Raw genomic sequence first — 18,259 nt, 5'->3', positions numbered from 1 at the left:
AATAATTAATGATACATATGAGATGTCAAAGTTAATATTCTATGAATAATAAAACCATTATAAATTATTCTCTAAAAACAATTAATTCTATAAGGTAATCCATGCTAGAAAGTATCTATAGTCTATACTCAAGATTTTACTACTTAATTAGAAGATACCAATTTAATAGCATATAAGCAAAGTTTTTAAGAGAAGGAAGAACAAGTGCATGTGGATCTTGTGATTCCACGGCATGTGATGTGAGCCCCCAATCTAGAATTGCATTTGATCAAAATTTTAGGTGATTAAGGAAGAATTAGATGATTGCGGCTAAATATTAGGACCTAACAAGACTTTGCACAATTCCTCTGAGAATACATGAACATGTTATTGGAGAATGATATATATATATATATACAAGGCGGGAGAACATGGGTGGATGGAATGTAGGGTTCATCATGAATTCGTGATTGACTTCTACTCAAAGAACATTAGCTTATTGCTATGCTTACCTATATGCCAAATCTCTCCAACTTTTACTAACTACTTTCTAGAAAGAGCTATCATTAAATTATCGTTGCAGACGTGTAGCAGAATTCATGTACAAGTGTTTGATAATCTATTCTACAATTGGATATCTTATAGCCACGTAAATAGAGTTGAGTGTCCTTAAGAGAGAATACCACGCATCAACCTTGTAATTTGAGAGAAGTCAACCAATGGGATGATTTGCCATGATCATATATATACTTCTCTTTCTTTAAAACAAGAATGCATATTTATTCACTGAAAATACTAAACTAATTACTATCATTTAAGTATTATTATCAATATTAGATAAGAAAAGCGAGTTGATCTAATTTAAGGGAATGAAAAGAAAAAAAAAAAAATGTCAATTAGAAAATTGAGAGATCATGACTTTAGATAGAAAAGAATGAAAAAAAAGAATTTATATGATCAACCTAATCTAAACTATTGAGAATTTATAATTGATTCACATTTTTTAAACTAAGACTTTGTTTGTTGTTGTATCCACGTTGAATAAACTAAAACACTTTTACATGTTAGTTGTACGTGAGTCCTCTCATGGTTGTAGGCACCATTTTCATAAAGGATTCCTGACACGCGTAGTTGACAAATACAAATGTGAATCATCATTGAATTGGAGCTTGAGTGGGTTTATAAACTCTTGTCCAAAACACACACACATGCATACGTACCAAAATGGTGACGAACTTACCCTAGCACGGCCCACTTGAAAACAAATAAATTCATATTGGAGTTGAGGACCACATGTTGCCATTAATTTAATACTGTTCAGACCACCCCATACGAACCATGGCCAAATCGATCCCTTCTAAGCCACTTAATAGTTTTGTTATTATTATTATTATTTATTTTTCAGGTCAGCATCAGACGGCCCAATTGAGATCATGATAGTTATTTATCAACGATTTTGTTTGTGGAAGACGCATGTGAGGTAGCAATTCACAGTCACAAATAATATACAATTTGGATTTAGCCTTTAGAGACTCACTAAAACTCGTGTGCTTGACAGTTTTACTGCTAAGGGGGCAACTCCTATCCAGAAATTAGACACATGAAAGTGTTGGTATGATCGGATGGTGGAGGTGTCTCATGCTAATGTATTGGATATATCATCTATGTATAATTTCTCTCGTAGTGTGTAGATCTTAAATGATTGTATATTGTGAGAGAAAAAATACATGCATCCGATAGATATTAAATAACTATTTTAGATGTATATTAACAATAATTATCTAATACATCGGAAAATTTTACTCTCCCACTTAAACTTGTTGTTTCACATCATTTGGGTTCACTACAACACAAACATTAGAGAGAGTTTGTAAAATTCTGTATTGAATTTTTTGAAGACCGTAAATTTATTAGTTTTATTTTCCCCTGGAATCATGATTTTATATCTGGTTTCTAGTTGAAGGAAGGGGAGTCTTGTCTTTTCAGATGGGGTGAGGTGATGATTGGGATATTCATAAATTGAAATCAAAGAGTTTTAAAATTATCATTTGCAAGTTTTGCCTATGCTAAAGAAATACTCAATTTTACAATGGAAGAATCTTGATAGAAGAAGGGATCAACGGTTGATCAGAGAGGATATCAGGTTTAGACATTAGAGTTGGATCTTGTAAAATTGTGAAGAATTTTATCCAAAATAGTGTGATAATTTGTCGGTTAGGAATCTCTCTTCTTTAAATTTGCTGTAATTTCTTCTAGATGAAGGTGTTTAAAATCACTCTATCTTTAAAAGAAAAAGGCAAAAAAAGACAAAGAAAAAAGAAAAAGAAGTAGGGTCTTGTCATTCTGTACTATTGCCTTAGGTGCTTTAGGTACCGAGGACAAGGAAAATTGATCATCATTTATTTGAATGGATTGATTAATTGTTCAGATTAGATATTATAAATATGAAGTTATATAAAGTGTCATGCCATTTAAAATGTTAAATGATGTAGTACTCAGTATATTATTAGATTCAAAAAATAAAATTTTGACCATTGAAATAAAAAAATCTCATTTGGTGGACAAGCTTTAAGGGTACATGGTACATGAATGCATACTAGAATTCTTTGAACAGTAAAATAAGCATTAGCAATGGTCAGGATCACAATGGTTAGGAAAAAAAATACATCAAGCTTTGTTATTAGATTCAAAAAATAAAATTTTGACCATTGAAATAAAAAAATCTCATTTGGTGGACAAGCTTTAAGGGTACATGGTACATGAATGCATACTAGAATTCTTTGAACAGTAAAATAAGCATTAGCAATGGTCAGGATCACAATGGTTAGGAAAAAAAATACATCAAGCTTTGTCACTAAAGCATCTTGAGGTCGACAATTAAATTAACTAGCAGAATATCTATCTATCTATCTATATATATATATATATATATATATATATATATATATATATATATATATATATTCACAATGATTTCACAGTGTGGCAGTCTTCTATAGACCCAAATATATCAAACTGAGCTAAGCTTTCTTCTTCTCCATCTTCAAATCCTTCTCCTTTTTTTCAGTGAACCCCAAGAATCCCATCAATCTAAAATGTATAGTGGTAGCCCTGAGCTTCACCAAAAGTCTCTTCAAATTAAGCAAGGTGACAAGTTCTTCTCTAGGCTTTTATCCAAAGAAAGTTCCATGGCTAATCCTTCTCTTAGGGTGTATTATGGAGGAGAACCTGGTGCTATTCCATTCTTGTGGGAGTCTAGGCCTGGTACCCCTAAACACACATTTTGTGACTCTACTCTTCCCCCTCTTACTCCACCTCCCTCCTATTATTCCAATTCCAATAAAAACCCCATCAAGAAGCACTCAAGGTCCAATCTTTTACATGCCTTGTTCTCAAAAACTAGTCTTAAAAAAATCAATTTGTTGTCACCATTTCCCTCTTCATTTTCATCTTCAAGGTCATCATCAATATCAGACTAATCAATGTTTGCTCCAATTAGTACTCCTACAAGGTATCATGGAAGGAGCAGAAGCTCATCCTTCAATTCCAGGGGAGGTGATGATCAAGATGACACCTTAGGTTCACCAACTTCAACATTGTGTTTTGGCATAGGAAGGGTGGCTTTGTCATCAAAGGTTGGCAATGGATCTAAGTACTGCCAATAGATTCTCTGTTAGCACTCTTCTCCAGAGTTTTCTTTCAATCTATATATCATGTTTAATCTTTTAGGCTGCCTAAGTTGTTCGGTGGTAGCCACTTTATTTAGACTACCTAGACTTACTGAAAGTGAAATGTATGGTGCTAAATGCTGTTCATCTGGAAAATAACAATTTGGCTTTCAAGATGTATCTAAACCATGTAATTTATCAGCAATACTCATCCTTCTTTATATCTGTTTTTCTTATTCTTCTTCAAATCTAAAATATAACAACAGTATGCTATAAATACAACAAATTTCATAACTTGTTGATGTGACAAATTGTAATTGGTGCAATATCACTTTCACATAAGACTACCATTAAAATCAATGTTATCATGCACCAATTACAATTTCGACCTCAACAATTGTGAAAAAATTGTATCATTAGACTTATTGAGAATGTAATACTATGTTACCAATTAAAATGTTGTTGAATTTGGCATATTTCAAACCAGTGAAATACACCTACCCCAATGATATTATGCATGAAATTTCAAAGGAAGATGATGTTCTCAAAAAAAAAAAAACAAAATTAGCATTCATCACACAGAAAGAAACAACTCAGGCTTAGCAAGTGATGTCAGAGTTATGACTAGACACTAGCATCTTGTGGAGTACTAACTTTCCTAGAAGGAACAGCTTTGGGGGTCTATTTGGTCAGTTAATTGTACATCTATCTCTTTCTTTGAGTGGTTATTTAATGCAAAGAGTGAAGGTGGATAGAGGTTTCTGTCATGATATTAAATTCTGAGTGAGTGCAATTTATTTGGAATCTTTTGGTTCTGCCTTGTCCTCATCAAGCTTCACGTATTGAAAAGTTTTGTCACTTATATTGAAAGAGGAAAAGCTGTTGCGTTCATTCGCATTCTTACCCAAAGAAGTGTTTGATTTTGATCACACTAAAATATATATGGGAGTGTAAAAATCTGTAACTTAATTGACAGATACATGTCCTCTTTGTTTAGCTAACCCAATTAATGAATTGTGGAAAAAAAGCTATTCATCCACACAAAAAATAAAAAAATCTCCAAACTTTATTAGGAGCCTTGTACACGATCCATAATATCGTAATGGTCGGTGAAGAATGACAATTTCATTCACGAGGACTTGCATGAAGAAGATTATGGTCTTAACAATCATGATGCTTTTGAGTGATATCAATTTGGTCATGCTTGAATCAATTTAGCACAGCGTAAAGTGAATTGCTTTTTTTTTTTTTTTTCTTAATGTAACTTTTGGATGTCACGGATTCCTAGCAAGCAGGGTTCTGGTTGCTCTAGAACCCAACAAACAATGCAAAAGATCGCACTAGTGAATGAAAAAACCAATTCAACAAATTTACAGCTGATGTCTATTACTCTGTTAGACCTTTTGCTTTCACAAAACATGAAGCCTATTGGCCTTTTTTATTTCGTAGCACATTATGTTGTCTTATCATAGTTTTCATATTCACCGTTTTCCTTTGACAACAGTTTATGATTGAGTAATGATAAGAATACGGTACAATTTACAGTCTTTCATGGTTAGAGCAACATTATTTTTATCCAAGTTTACCACTAATATTATATTTCTATTAACACGTCCATTGAGATGTTCCAAGAAAATCCTCTATTCTTTTAGTCAACCAAGAAAATGGAAGCCAGAAACATATCCTAAAGATCTTATTGTTCGCATTTTAATCAATTAAGAAAAGTCTGAAAAACCTTACCAAATTGTAAGGCAGAGGCTGGGATATTAATCAAACTAACAAAGACTTCTTCAAGTCATTTTCGTTCCTTATTTATTGTGGGCACTCATCTGCTAGCAACTTGGACTTTGTCCCTGGTGGCTCCATGTGCATCTGGGCCATCATTTGTAAGGCATATTTTAGACAGAAACAAGAAATCCTATTCCTTGGTGCATTCACCCCAGACATTCCATTGTCAAGTAGCAAATTGTTTTGTTTTGCTTTGAACTTTTATGCTTACCTGCCTGAGTAGTAGTTTTCTACTCAAGATTAAGTGTACCATGATCTTTAACACTATTGCAATCTTCCATTTGTTGTCAGTTTCTTTTATCATTTTCTGGCATCGAGACAGGAATTCCATCAAGAATTACAGTTTAGCCTATGCTACAAGTCGTGCAATTGATGGTAGACAAGACGAGGAAATGTGTGTACTATTTTTTCTTGCTTTCTTTGAAATAGTATTCTCTTCATTTCAAATGGATGTATCTCAGTTTATTTAATTATTACAAATCTAAGAGTATATCTTTTTTTTAAATTTTTTTTAATGAGAAAATCTAAGTATATCTAGCAATACGTCATTTAAAATTTTAAATGGTCCTAAATCATGTAAAAGAAATAAGAGATAAAATGACTAGTCCAAATCAAAGGTGCAGCATCTGATTGAGGAGCCAGAACTTTTCTAAGGTGGTACATTCTATAATGCAAAAAGTGGGATAAATATAAACTTACATGCAGTTGCACAGATCTAAACTATCCTTGGATGTAGATTCCACACAAGGAATGTTCTAAATCTATAGATTATAGGAAGCGTAAGAGGCTTTAAATTCTAGGTGATATGGTCCCCATAAGAACCTTGCCCGCAGTGTAAAGGAAACAAGGAACTAGCTTTCATCATTTGTGACCCTGGACCACAGTTTCAGCAATAGCTGATAACATCTGATATATGTATTCATGGGCTTTCCTCTTATATTCCTGAATAATCACTATTAACTTTTGGTAGTAAGTAACATCATGTGTAAAGGATGGGATTTCAAGCATCTCAAAATAAATGGTACAAATGTAATACTAAAGACTCCTGTAACAGACATTTGAGGCTTCTCAATTGTATCTTGTAACTTCATGTATTGCATTTGCCAAGTAACTCACATTGCTTGTAGTTACACCCGCCATGCTGCCGATGATGATGTATAAGTACAGGTAGAAATAGTTTATGGCATTTTTTATAAAAAAATTTTAAAATAAAAGGAGGAATTAGTACAAACAACAAAAATTTTAATTTTTCAAAAATAAATATACCTCATACGTCCATCTCGAGTCAAGTATATGTGGAATTCCCTTACTAGCCGATCAACCTGATCAGCAGTTAAGCCAGAGAAGCAAAACATCCCAACCTACAGCATAGCACAGCTGTGAGTTAACTAGAATTTGTGCTCAACTAGTCAAACATTTTGTTGTGAAACCACACTAAAAAACTTCAGTCATGAAACAAGCATATACTGGTCCAAAACAGACATACACAAACACCCAACCTGCTTAGTTATGTGCTCCCAGTTGAGAGGAGAAGCCAACTTCTCAAGACTTTCACGCAGAGTAGACCGCATTTGTTGAATACGATTTGCCATGACCTTATATTATAGTGTAAGGTTATAAATAAAGGCACATATTAGTCCCTACTCCGAATGGAAGAGGAAAAAAAATGGACCAAAAAAACATATGAAAGTTTTCATTACCTTCACCTCTTTGACCCAAAGCGCCTTGGTCTCTGGATCACCCAAGATTGTAGAAACTAGCAATAGACCATGAATAGGAGGATTGCTGTACATTGCCCTGGCAATCTGCTGCAATTGGCTTTTAACTGCAACTGCTTGCTTCGCATCAGCACAAAGGACACTAAAATTTTAAGCGGGGTAAGAAGAAGTAACAAATGCTAAATTCCATACCAAAAGACAGATTGAGAGCCATTTTGGTAACATAATAACACATTAACTATTTAGGTAGTACTTGCTGTCCACCTAAAGATTGAATCTATATGGGTATGGAAAGGGAGTCCATTGCTCTGTCTCATCCAAATTTGTTTCCAAAACATTTTACATATACCGCCCCATTACTTACTGCCTGTTGCCCATTGATTAAAACGATAGAGATTCTCATATTTTTTTAGACTAAGTGCTCACTAATTCATTACCTGAGACAACCAACTCGGTGTCCATATAAACCCATGTTTTTGGCAAAGGACTGAGCACAGCCTATCAAATGTCCATCTTCAAGAAAAATCCGGATTGCTTGGGCATCCATGTCAAGATCTCCACTTGCAAAACCTTGATAAGCCACGTCAAAGAAGGGAAAGTGACTCTTTACCTGAAAAATGATTGAAATGATTAGAGATATTGAAAAATATGGTAAATACTATATTTAACAAATTACCTTAAATTGATATGAGATCTCCCTCCACTGTTCTGCAGTAGGGTCAACTCCAGTTGGATTGTGAGCACAAGGATGTAGTAAAAAAAAGGAAGCATCTGGGGCATTCTAAACATCAAATGAAATAGACGAAAGACAGTCAATCATTTCCTTTGTTCCATTGTTGTATAAGGTAATACACAGGAGTCAATTGATAATGTAGGCAAAAAATATTCCATTGGCTAAAGATTACAGAAGCGGGTACTGGTTGATTCCATGTTTCGACTCGAAATTCGAAAACTTGTAAAATGCATGTTATATGCATGAGTTTCTACCTTTGGTGAAAGAATAAGGAAAAGTTAAAATCCTCTCTAATTGACTGCAGTCTAAACACTCAATTTACTTTCTTTCCATCAAAAGATTGTCAAAAAGGACCATTTTATTGACAATGTTCTAAAGGGATTTTCATATTCAAACAAAGAGTCCTTAAATTTAGCAACTTCATTATTGATTGAACAAATATGCTTCTCTTATTTGAGTGGCATGAAGCGTTAGACGCTTAGAAAGCATGACATCTATTTTGCATCAATAGAAACAGTATCATCCTCAACCTCATAACTAACAAATCCAAGTAGACTCTTATACCTTTATATCATCCATGAGAGCTGCAAAGTTTAAACCCTTCGAAACAGGATGGTAGTACTGGAAGGTTCTTACTGGAACTTGGGCATCTCTCCAGATATTGGGATGGCTATGAAATGCACAATAAAAAAAGAAATGATTTACAACCCAAAGTACTTAAGCAATGATTAATTGATCAAGTTATGTTTTATTCCAAGTCGATGCAGAAACAAGTAATTTAAACATAATAACAACTCATCAAATCTAAAAGCAATAATAATAAAATAGCGAAATCAACATACAAAGTGAAAAACCTTTTCAAAGAGTACAGAACAAGCTTACTTGGGCCAAGTTGGATCAGGAAAATAAATTGGTGATTCAGGATGGAAACGCCTCTGAAACTCAGCAAAGAGACGACATGCACCAGTACCTGAAAGAGCTTGGAGCCCAGCTAAAGTCCCTTCTTTTACAACATTGGCATCTTTTCCATAAGCCAGTTTCACACTCTCCTCCACCAATTTTGAACCCACTGCAGTTGCATTTGACTCCCTACCAACATTTCTAACAAAATCATACTAGAATATAATACTTGGAAGTAGGGAAAATAACTCAATTTAGTTCCTTGACTTTTACTAGATTATAACAATTTTTCAATTTTTTTTTAAACTACTACTCACCAATCTATTAAATGGTACATCTCATCATCAATTTATTAAATGGCACATCTCATTATGTTTTCAATTAGATTTTAATAAAATAAAGAATATTTATACAAAATTGTTTGCTAACAGATTTGGACATAAGGGCTAGATTGACTCATTTTTACGTAGTGGGGAACTAAATTTACAAAGATTAAACCTTAGGACTAATTTGACATAAAGTAAAAGTCAAAGAACCGAATTGAATTTTAGCGAAAACAAATGAAGAAGAAGTAGAAGAAAGATTGAGCTCAATCAAAGAACACCAAAGAATTAAAACTCACATAAAATCACAACCAGCAATCTTTGCCTCTGCATTTCTAACACATTGAAGAACAACTGGTTTCCCCTCATCATCCCTATAAGCTCCCTGTAATTACAACCAGTATCACATACAAATTAGAAACACACACACAAAAAAAAAAGGTGAATCATAATTTATAAAAGCAAAAAAAAGCAAGCATTTTTATAAGAAAAAAGTGTACCACTCCGAGATTGATCTTGTGGGGATTAGTGTCAGCAAGAAAAGCCTCAGTGACACCAGTGATGGGGTCCTTAGAAGCTGGGCTCACACGGTCCCACCAACCAAGCCTATTAAGGGCCTTGGTTGAGGTTGACATACACCTTGTTGAACTAGTTAATCTTGATCCCATGAAACTCCACATGATAATGATGATCCTTGGTTTCATTCAATTTCTTGTACACTCTGATTCTGAACAAGCACTGTGACTCCGATGATGAATGTAAAGAATATAATGTTTTGGTAAAGGTAAAAGAAGAAGAAAGTTGAGTGGACCATGGTTTTTCAAGGACAGAGAGTTCCCCATTTCCATGGTTTTTTTTTTTTTTAATGTTCTCGTCTTCTGTTCCAGTGGGCTCCTCGGTTTTTTTAAGGAATCAACGGAAAAAAACCGACCTTCGTTTTGTACTTTATTCTTCCAAAAAAAGAAATAAAAAAGCATACTTTTCGTTTTCAAAGTGATTGTTGTGGCGACTTTGTGGGTGTTTAGGCAAAAGTATTGTCCTTAAAAGGTACTTTTATAGTAACAAAACGAACATAGCGTTATGAAAATATATGCCCACTATGTCGACGTAATAGGTTTCAATAAACTTTGTTGACAACCAACCACTCAAGCAGCATGTGCACATTTTTTGTTTTGACACCCTCTATATTTGACCAAAATTCAATTCGGGTCTCTAACTTCATTCATTCAATCGATTCCTCTAATTCAACATATTCAGTTAAGACCTCCCGTTAGTCTTCTATTAAAATTGCTTTGTTAAGGACTCAAAACATAAAAATAAAAACCTCAAACTCACCCTAAATAACAGTTCCAAGCCTCCAATTCACAGTGTATTTCATACCAAAAATTAAAACCACCCTAAGCATTCGCATCAAGTTGTACAATTTTATATATATATTAATATAAGAACCTTTTTTTTTTTTTTTGCTTAATTATTTTTTAAAACACCAACATTAGATTATTTATTCTAAAATTTATTTCATTGAATATCAAATTTTATTTATTTATTTAATTGGTTCTCTACTTTTACATATCACAATCACCATTTACTCTATTTCTTTATCCTCACAAAGTGCAAAAAAAAAAAAAAAAATGAAATGCACAAGAAAGTGTTTGTGTAATATTTGCACAAGTACTGTAACAAAAATGCATTTTGCACAACAAATGCATAAACTGATGTAAATGTTTACCTACCATATCCTTAGTACGTTAGTCTCATGTTAATTTCTTTACCGATGTACGGAAAATAGTACACATTTTTGAAATTATAGAAAGCTTTTATTCACCAAAGTGAAATTAAAGGAGTGAATTGAATTTCAATAAAAATTAGAAGGGGCAATTTGTAATTTAATTAAAATTTATCAATGATTCATTCAGCATCAAAACGCTTGCTGCATCTACTAAGGGTCCATTTGGATAGAGCTTATTGCTGAAAACTGAAAACTGAAAACACTGTAGCAAAATAATTTTTAAATGTGTGAATAGTGTTGTGGGACCCATTTTTAATATTTTTTTTTCTGAATAAAGTGCTTGTGGGTTCCATGAACAGTGCGTAAACAGTGTAGCTACAATGCGTGAATAGTGAAATTGGTCTCCCGCACAGTAAAATAACGCGCATGAACAGTACCGGTTACTGTTCATGCACGTTGAAAAAAAAAAAAAAAACACAGAATCTTAAAACGTGGCCACAAAACGCACTATCCAAACTAAGCTTAAGCGTTCAACTTACGCCCTGTAACTTAATTCTCGCGGCCCTTTCAATTTTGGATTACTGTTTATGCACACACTCAATCTCGCTCGCTACTATCTCTCCCAGAGGTACGTGCAATGTGTGGGCCTTTAATTTTTTATTAGGAAAAGAAGAATAGAAGGTCTTTAAAAAAAAAAAAAAAAAATTAAACCTGCTTGTTCCTCAGCTTTCTGAGGAGGAACAATATGAATGTTGTGTCTATGGAGAGATGTTGTTAGACCGCTACAACCAAGTTAAGGTTTGTTTCTTCTTATCTCTATCTTTCTCTCTATATACTTATTAATCTTCAATTTGAACAAATTGGGTTGGTGTAGGGGAGGGGAGGGCCGGCCCTAGACATTTTGGGGCCTAAGGCGAGAATTAAAAATGGGGTATTTTTTATACTTATATATTAATTAAATTAATATTAAATTAATATTTTTATATTATAATATATTTCTTTTAAAATCTATTTTTCTTGCCTTTTGAGATGCAAATTGACTAATTAAATTTTTGTATTAAAGTTCTTCTAACATCTCATTTTCAATCGATAGTATAGCTAATCCACTTAATCTTTCTTGGGACATTGTCGATCTTAAATATGATTTTATTAATTTTAATTTTGAAAAACTTCTTTCTGCAATAGCTACTGTAACAGGTATTGTTAGGAAAATCCTATAAGCAATGCATGTATTTGGAAATGAATCTAATCTTTTTATATAATTTAGTATGTCAATTGGAGTATAATCTTTTATTTGTAAAATTTCTTGGCGACTTGTTCATTTGTGACATTTTCATTATTATTTTCATTTTCTTCTAGTTGAACATCATTATGGTGAACTTGTTCATTTGTGACATTTTCATGATTATTTTCATTTTCTTCTAGTTGAACATCATTATGGTGAACTTATTCATTTGTGACATTTTCATGATTATTTTCATTTTCTTCTAAATTATTTTGAAGTTCATTATCTTCTAACTCTTTTTGGTGAATTTCTTGCTCATTTGTGATATTTTTATCTAAATTTTGTGTTATATTTTGTTTATTACTAATAACAAATTTATCCATTGATCCTTCTTGAGACTCAATTAATTTTTCTTCTTTTTTTCTTTTTTTAAGTTTTTCATATGCAGATGCATATTTTCTAGTAGATATTTCTAATCAAACAATATATTTATAAAGACTAAAATAAAAAATAACTTTCAAGTGTAGAGCAATTGAGAAATAGAACCTGATTTATATAGAAATTATTGTTGTAGTTTCACCGAACAATAACAAGTTTTTAGCAATCTCAACCTGCATAAATAAAGACTTATTTAATATATTACCACTAACTAATATATATATAAACACAAGATTAAAATTAAAAAAAAATAAGTATAGGCATAACAAAAATTTAAGCGCAACTATTGAACTATAACACTAGGCTTATTAATTTATAATACCCACCCAAAAAAAAAAACACAAAACAAAACAAATCCTATCTATAGCAAAAAAGAAAAAAAAAGAAAAGCTGAATCATTGAAATAAAAGTGGCTGAATCATAAAAAAAAAAAAAAAAAAAAAAAAAAAAAAAAAAAAAAAAAAAAAAAAAAAAAAAAAAACTTGAAGCCCAAACTCAATCAGGCGGTCCAGGCCCAAACTCAATCTTATTAATTACTAAATTACAAGAATACACTAACGCTCTGTTTGTTTTGCTGGAAAACTTTCTGTAAAGATAGTTTTCCACATTTTCCAATGTTTGGTAGCATAAAAAAAAACTAGTCAACAGAAAACTATCTTTAGTCAATGGAAAATCCTAATAAAAATAAGGCTTATTTTTTATAGCTTGTTTTCCAAAAAAAATTTTTGGAAAACAATCTCTATCTCACAGTACACTCTCTCACTCTCACTCTTTCTCTTTTCCCTTTTCTTTTTCTTTCCTCACACCCTCACTATCACTCACTCTGGTCTCTCCTCTTCCATAGATCTCTCTCCCTTACTCTCTCTCCATATTTCTCTTCCCCTTTATAACACAATTCTTTGAGTAGATTTTTTTTCCTTCATTGCTCAGTAATTATTTCATTCGTCTCTACCAACTTGCAAAAGAGAACATATTTGCAGCGGTAATTATTCATTCCTCTCTACCAAAATCTCAATTCTTTACTTTGAATTTCAAACTTGATTTTATTTTTTTCTCTAAGAAACTTTTGGTTTGATGGATTCCATGTATAAGTTTTTTTTTTTGCACATAAAAGTGCTAAAAAATATATATAAAAAATAAATAAGAAGAAAGAATGAATGAATGAAGTAAAAGACGAAAATTTTAAACATAGTACCTATATGGCTCTAAATTACTTTTACATAGCATAATATTTTTTGTTGATAGATACATTATGCAGATATTATGTAGTGATGATATATTATATAGATACATTATATAAATACATATTTTGAGTAATATTAAAGACTTTTGGTTGACCATAGTAAACAATTAGTGTACTAGCAAAAAGAATAGACAATGAAAAGTTATTGTTATTTTGTACTTATTAAAGATGTATTCTCCTGTCAATTTTATGTATATAGACAAATGGTTAATATATATATATATATATATATATATATATATATATATATATATATATATATATATATATATATATATATATATATATATATAAATGTGTGTGTGTGTGTGGGGGACGTTCTTGTCCATATATATAAGTAAAATGAGTGGTAGAGATCACGAAAATTTGACAACTAATTTTTATTGTATTTATTGTCAAAATTTTAGTATGAAAACCAAATTCATCCTTGGTTTTTTTTTTAATATTGATTACATTAGTTAGTTTACATAATACGCATGTTTTAAATTACACAAGAAATATAAAAAATAAAAATAAAAATTTGCATACCAAACACCAGAAAACATTCTCAAGCTCATTTTCAAGGTCGTTACCAAACACTGGAAAATGATATAGTTTTCTAGAAAATGCTCTTTGAAAAATGAACCATTTTCCAGAAAATGTTGATGCTGAAACAACAGAGCATAAGCAATCTCAAAGACTCAAACTCAATCAGAATCAGTCAAACAACTGGACCCCAAAATTTTATAAACTATACCTGAAGAATGAAGATGAAGGGAACGGCTGGAGTCCGTGAGGGATTAGGGAGGAAGGCGGTCTGGCGGAGAGCAGATTCGGACTCCGTGACTGATGAGGGAGCAGGGAGAGGGAGGCGCCGACGTGGCGACACCGAGCGGTCCGTCCAGCCGTCGCTTGCAGCGAGCGGCTTGCTTCACTGCTTCAGTTGAATTGGTTCAATTGCAAGAGCCAAGAGAGAAAGGTAATGAGAGATTAGAGAATCAGAGAGAATGAGAGACAGTCAGACAGAGAGAGGCGGAGAGCAAGAGAGAAAAGTAAAATTTTTAGGGTTTGATTTTTTGAATTGTTTTTATTTGTTTTGTATTGTGATTGTTTTGTGGTTAATCTCTTAGACTGGATTTGTAGTTTATCTGGATAATTTTTTGTTTGTCCAGAGGTCCAGAGGATAACAATACCGGATTTTTGGTGTGTCCGATACTTTTTTTTTTTTTTTGGTTTAAGTCTGGTACTAATTTTTTTTTTTCACTACTACCCCTTATTTTTTTAAAATTTGGGGCCTCCCTTCCACTTGGGGCCTTAGGCAATTGCCTATCTTGCCTAAGGGAAGGGCCGGCCCTGTAGGGCTCGGATTTTGAATTTGTGAGACTTGTTAAGATGATGGTAATGCTTGCTGCTGGCGTATATTTTAAAATTCAATTTGAGGCCAGGTCCAGCGCTGCTGCTGCTGCTGCTGAGTACACCCTGAAAACCTTTGAAGGTTTCGTGTTCAAGTGCTGTAACTTTCGTCATAGAGTGTGGCCCGAGACTTGTCGACTACTATGCCCTGATCAGCCTGACTACTTGTATGATGAAGAATCTCGCCTCCCCGTGTGCACTTATGAAGTGGCAGGTCATCCGTGTTTGCCCCGACTCTCAAGGTTGGGTGGTGATCTTTAATTGATTGTAGTGACTTTCTGTTCTGTTGGTTTGAATGACCTGCAACCAATATTGCAAGTTTTATATAATCAAAATTATCAGTGACGGTCTCTTTTGCATGTCTAATTTTCAGGGGGATAAATTCATTGTGTTTTTTTTTTCTTTGGGTGATCTTAATTTTAACTTTGTTGTTTTGTTACTACCTCTATGCCATGTTTGTTGCAGCCGGGATTATAGGTTTCTCCCACGACTTGCAGAGAAAAAGGTCTCTCTTTGAATGAGAATTCATAGGTTTTACCTGATATTTGCATGCTTTACTCCAATGCTTTTGCCTTGTCTTAAGCTAGGACTATTGAAAGATGTAGAACACGTTTGGATACCAAAAAGAAATCTGCATCTGGGTTTTAAACAGTGGGTTCCGTGCACGGTTCACGAAATCTGCAAGTACGGAATTTGACAAAATTAACTTTGAATCTGGATTTCACGATATTATTTACACATTTAAAAATTATTTTGTTACAGTATTTTTAGTTTTCAACAATAAGCAGTATCCAAACAGACCGAAATCTCCAGTGAATTAAATTGAGATTGACTAAATATATCATTAGTCATTTAGGAAATCTGCTATTTCTTTTCAAAGGCTTAAAATCTTAGCCTGCATGATTAACTCCTATTTATTTCTAGCTGAATCGTTGTTTTTACTAGATTTATTAGTCGCCGGAATTCCATTTAAACAAAAACTATGTACACGTCACCTTGATATCAAATTTCAATGGTACATCAGATTTAGGAGCCAGATCCTTTGAAACTAAGTTGGTACATTTCTCTTTCTCAAAAAAAAAAAAAAAGTTTGTACGTTTCTATCAAGTCAAAAAGTGGGGTAATTATAAATTTATAAGCAGTTGCATTTGTTTATATTATCCTTGCATGTAGATCCCATAAAGTGTTGAGAGCCTTTACATTTTAGGTGATATGGTTCTAGTATTACTCATGTCTGTGGTGTATGTGAAACAAGGATCTAGCTATTTCGTCAACTGATGACTTCTGATATATGTGTTGATTGGCTTTCCTCTTTTATACATGAATAATCATTAATTAGTTTTGGTACTAAGCAATATATATTTTTTGAGATAATTATAATATACTGTTAAATTTGTAATTCGAATATTTTTTCCCTCAACTCCCAAACACTTCGTGTTTGAAGAGATTTCAATTTTTTAAATGATGATATTTCATTCATCTCAAAATTAATGGTACAAATTTAATGCTAAAGATTATGTTACAAACATTTGAAGCGTCATCTACAACACACTCTCTAAGTGAAGGGAAAAAAATGGCATCTCACAAAAGTCTTCCATTTGGTAAATCTAAAGCTATTCAGTTTCTTGAAAGCACTCAAATAAAAATAACAAGTAGTTTTATCAGTTTTGGCACCAGGCTTTATAAACCATGACATTTTAAACACTTTGTCGATATCCATTGAAAACCACTAATGAACATATTTTGTTACTCTTTAATTCCGCCCCCACCCCCCCTCCTTTTTGAATACTTCAATTCCCTTTTGAAACATTGCGGGTGGAGCGATTTTCATTGGAAAAAGGAGTCATCACTGAGTTGGGATTGCTGCAGAGTTGTTCGTCCTTTGATTGTAGTGAATTTCCGTTTTTTGGTTAAATTTGAACATATAATTTTTTTTTTTGAATGACCTGCAACCCAAAAGTCAGGTGCACATTTTTTTTTTTAAAATTTTTTTTAACGGTCTTCTATATTTGACTAAAATTCAATTCATGTCTGTTACCTCACTTTCGTTCATTTGAATTCTTTATATTTTAAACATATCCAATTAAGGCCTCCCACGAGTCTCTATTAGAATTGCTTCGGTAAGGACTCAAAGAAATAAAAAATTCAAACTCACCCTAAATGACAACTCCAACTCCAACTCCTTGTGTATAGTGTACCAAAAATTAAAACCACCCTAAGCATTCACATCTGATGATGCAAAGAAGATCAGTAGGCTAGATGCTTCGGACTTGAAAGGACAACTTGCTCTCTCTGCGGCCTGAAGAAAAAAGAAAAGCGAATCAAAGGTGACCGGGGCTGCCAGCCAAAAACCCTCCGATGGCAAAGTCAATTTTTCTCTCTATATTTTTGGAGTTCCAACTTTTTTGGAGTAAAATCCACATACCTTTGCCTTGTTTGAATCAGTCTTTATATAGTGCCTTCATAGACGGTTATCAAAATTGGAACCTTCCCTGGATTCAAGGAGGCGCAAGGGTCAAATGTAACTCCCATAACCGTTTAGGAGTTATTGCTTCTATTTCACAACGGATACCTGACAGTTATGCGTGGGATAAGGAATTATCACATTATATTCGGAGATTTTCCTAAGTATGATACTCTTGTCCTGGAATTCCTTAGTTGAGTATACTTTGGCACTTGCGCAGGGGCTGTCTCGTCTGACAGACAAACTCCTTCAAGACGAGGTTGTCCGCGCTCTGGACGAGCGCCTATTCTCTGGTGGTGCTTATCTCGTCCAGAGCTCTTCTTGCTTGGACGAGGTAGTTGCAGGTAGGTTCCAGATGGTGTTTACAATTCCAGCCGGGTTACGGACGACTTTTATGGACGACTTGGAGATAGGCAAAATCAGTACCCTATCAACATCAATTCGTACAAATTTTCGTTTATTTTAGTATAAGAATTTATTTTTCTATTTTACCTAATCATTTTTTAAAGAGTTCAATTTTGATAAAGATGGGGTGTAAAAGTAAAGTAAAACAAATGTTTTACACTATCTAATAAGAAATAGTTACACTAGTTTTTTTACTTAAAATTCAATACATTCTACCTATCTAATAATACCACATCAACTTTTAACTTAAAACA

General features: G+C 33.1%; 2 protein-coding genes across 2 annotated transcripts; one reads left to right on the top strand and one right to left on the bottom strand.

The window, feature by feature from the left end:
* Positions 1–6,270: 6,270 nt before the first annotated feature.
* LOC142610966 (aspartate aminotransferase, mitochondrial-like) lies at positions 6,271–9,980 on the bottom strand. The gene is made up of 10 exons (XM_075782954.1): positions 9,610–9,980; positions 9,409–9,494; positions 8,769–8,975; positions 8,451–8,556; positions 7,830–7,934; positions 7,591–7,763; positions 7,136–7,295; positions 6,935–7,030; positions 6,702–6,796; positions 6,271–6,576 (listed from the first exon to the last, which is right to left on the bottom strand). Exons 1-10 carry the CDS (start codon positions 9,811–9,813, stop codon positions 6,504–6,506), a joined length of 1,305 nt encoding a protein of 434 aa, XP_075639069.1. The 5' UTR covers positions 9,814–9,980; the 3' UTR covers positions 6,271–6,503.
* A 4,459-nt stretch (positions 9,981–14,439) lies between these two features.
* Positions 14,440–15,492, top strand: LOC142609479 (uncharacterized). Its single transcript, XM_075781072.1, has 3 exons — positions 14,440–14,702; positions 14,896–14,924; positions 15,095–15,492. The coding sequence occupies exons 1-3, from the start codon at positions 14,573–14,575 to the stop codon at positions 15,395–15,397; spliced, it is 462 nt and encodes a 153-aa protein (XP_075637187.1). The 5' UTR covers positions 14,440–14,572; the 3' UTR covers positions 15,398–15,492.
* The last annotated feature ends 2,767 nt before the right edge of the window (positions 15,493–18,259 follow it).

The sequence above is a fragment of the Castanea sativa genome, chromosome 9, assembly GCF_040712315.1.
Source record: "Castanea sativa cultivar Marrone di Chiusa Pesio chromosome 9, ASM4071231v1".
NCBI classification, from domain to species: Eukaryota; Viridiplantae; Streptophyta; class Magnoliopsida; order Fagales; family Fagaceae; genus Castanea; species Castanea sativa.
Note: the sequence above shows the minus strand (reverse complement) of the source record. Positions and strands in the feature narration are given on the sequence as shown.

What these genes read in the sequence shown, in the direction of transcription:
- LOC142609479 (XM_075781072.1), top strand. Translation starts at nt 14,573, where the DNA reads ATGAGGGAGCAGGGAGAGGGAGGCGCCGACGTGGCGACACCGAGCGGT. An exon ending in GCAAGAGCCAAGAGAGAAAG is followed by an intron (nt 14,703 to 14,895) that starts GTAATGAGAGAT and finishes TTGTTTGTCCAG; the next exon opens with AGGTCCAGAGGATAACAATA. An exon ending in GGATAACAATACCGGATTTT is followed by an intron (nt 14,925 to 15,094) that starts TGGTGTGTCCGA and finishes GGCTCGGATTTT; the next exon opens with GAATTTGTGAGACTTGTTAA.
- LOC142610966 (XM_075782954.1), bottom strand. Translation starts at nt 9,813, where the DNA reads ATGAAACCAAGGATCATCATTATCATGTGGAGTTTCATGGGATCAAGA. An exon ending in CCTGATCCAACTTGGCCCAA is followed by an intron (nt 8,557 to 8,768) that starts GTAAGCTTGTTC and finishes TGCATTTCATAG; the next exon opens with CCATCCCAATATCTGGAGAG. An exon ending in ACTCGAGATGGACGTATGAG is followed by an intron (nt 6,577 to 6,701) that starts GTATATTTATTT and finishes CATCATCGGCAG; the next exon opens with CATGGCGGGTGTAACTACAA.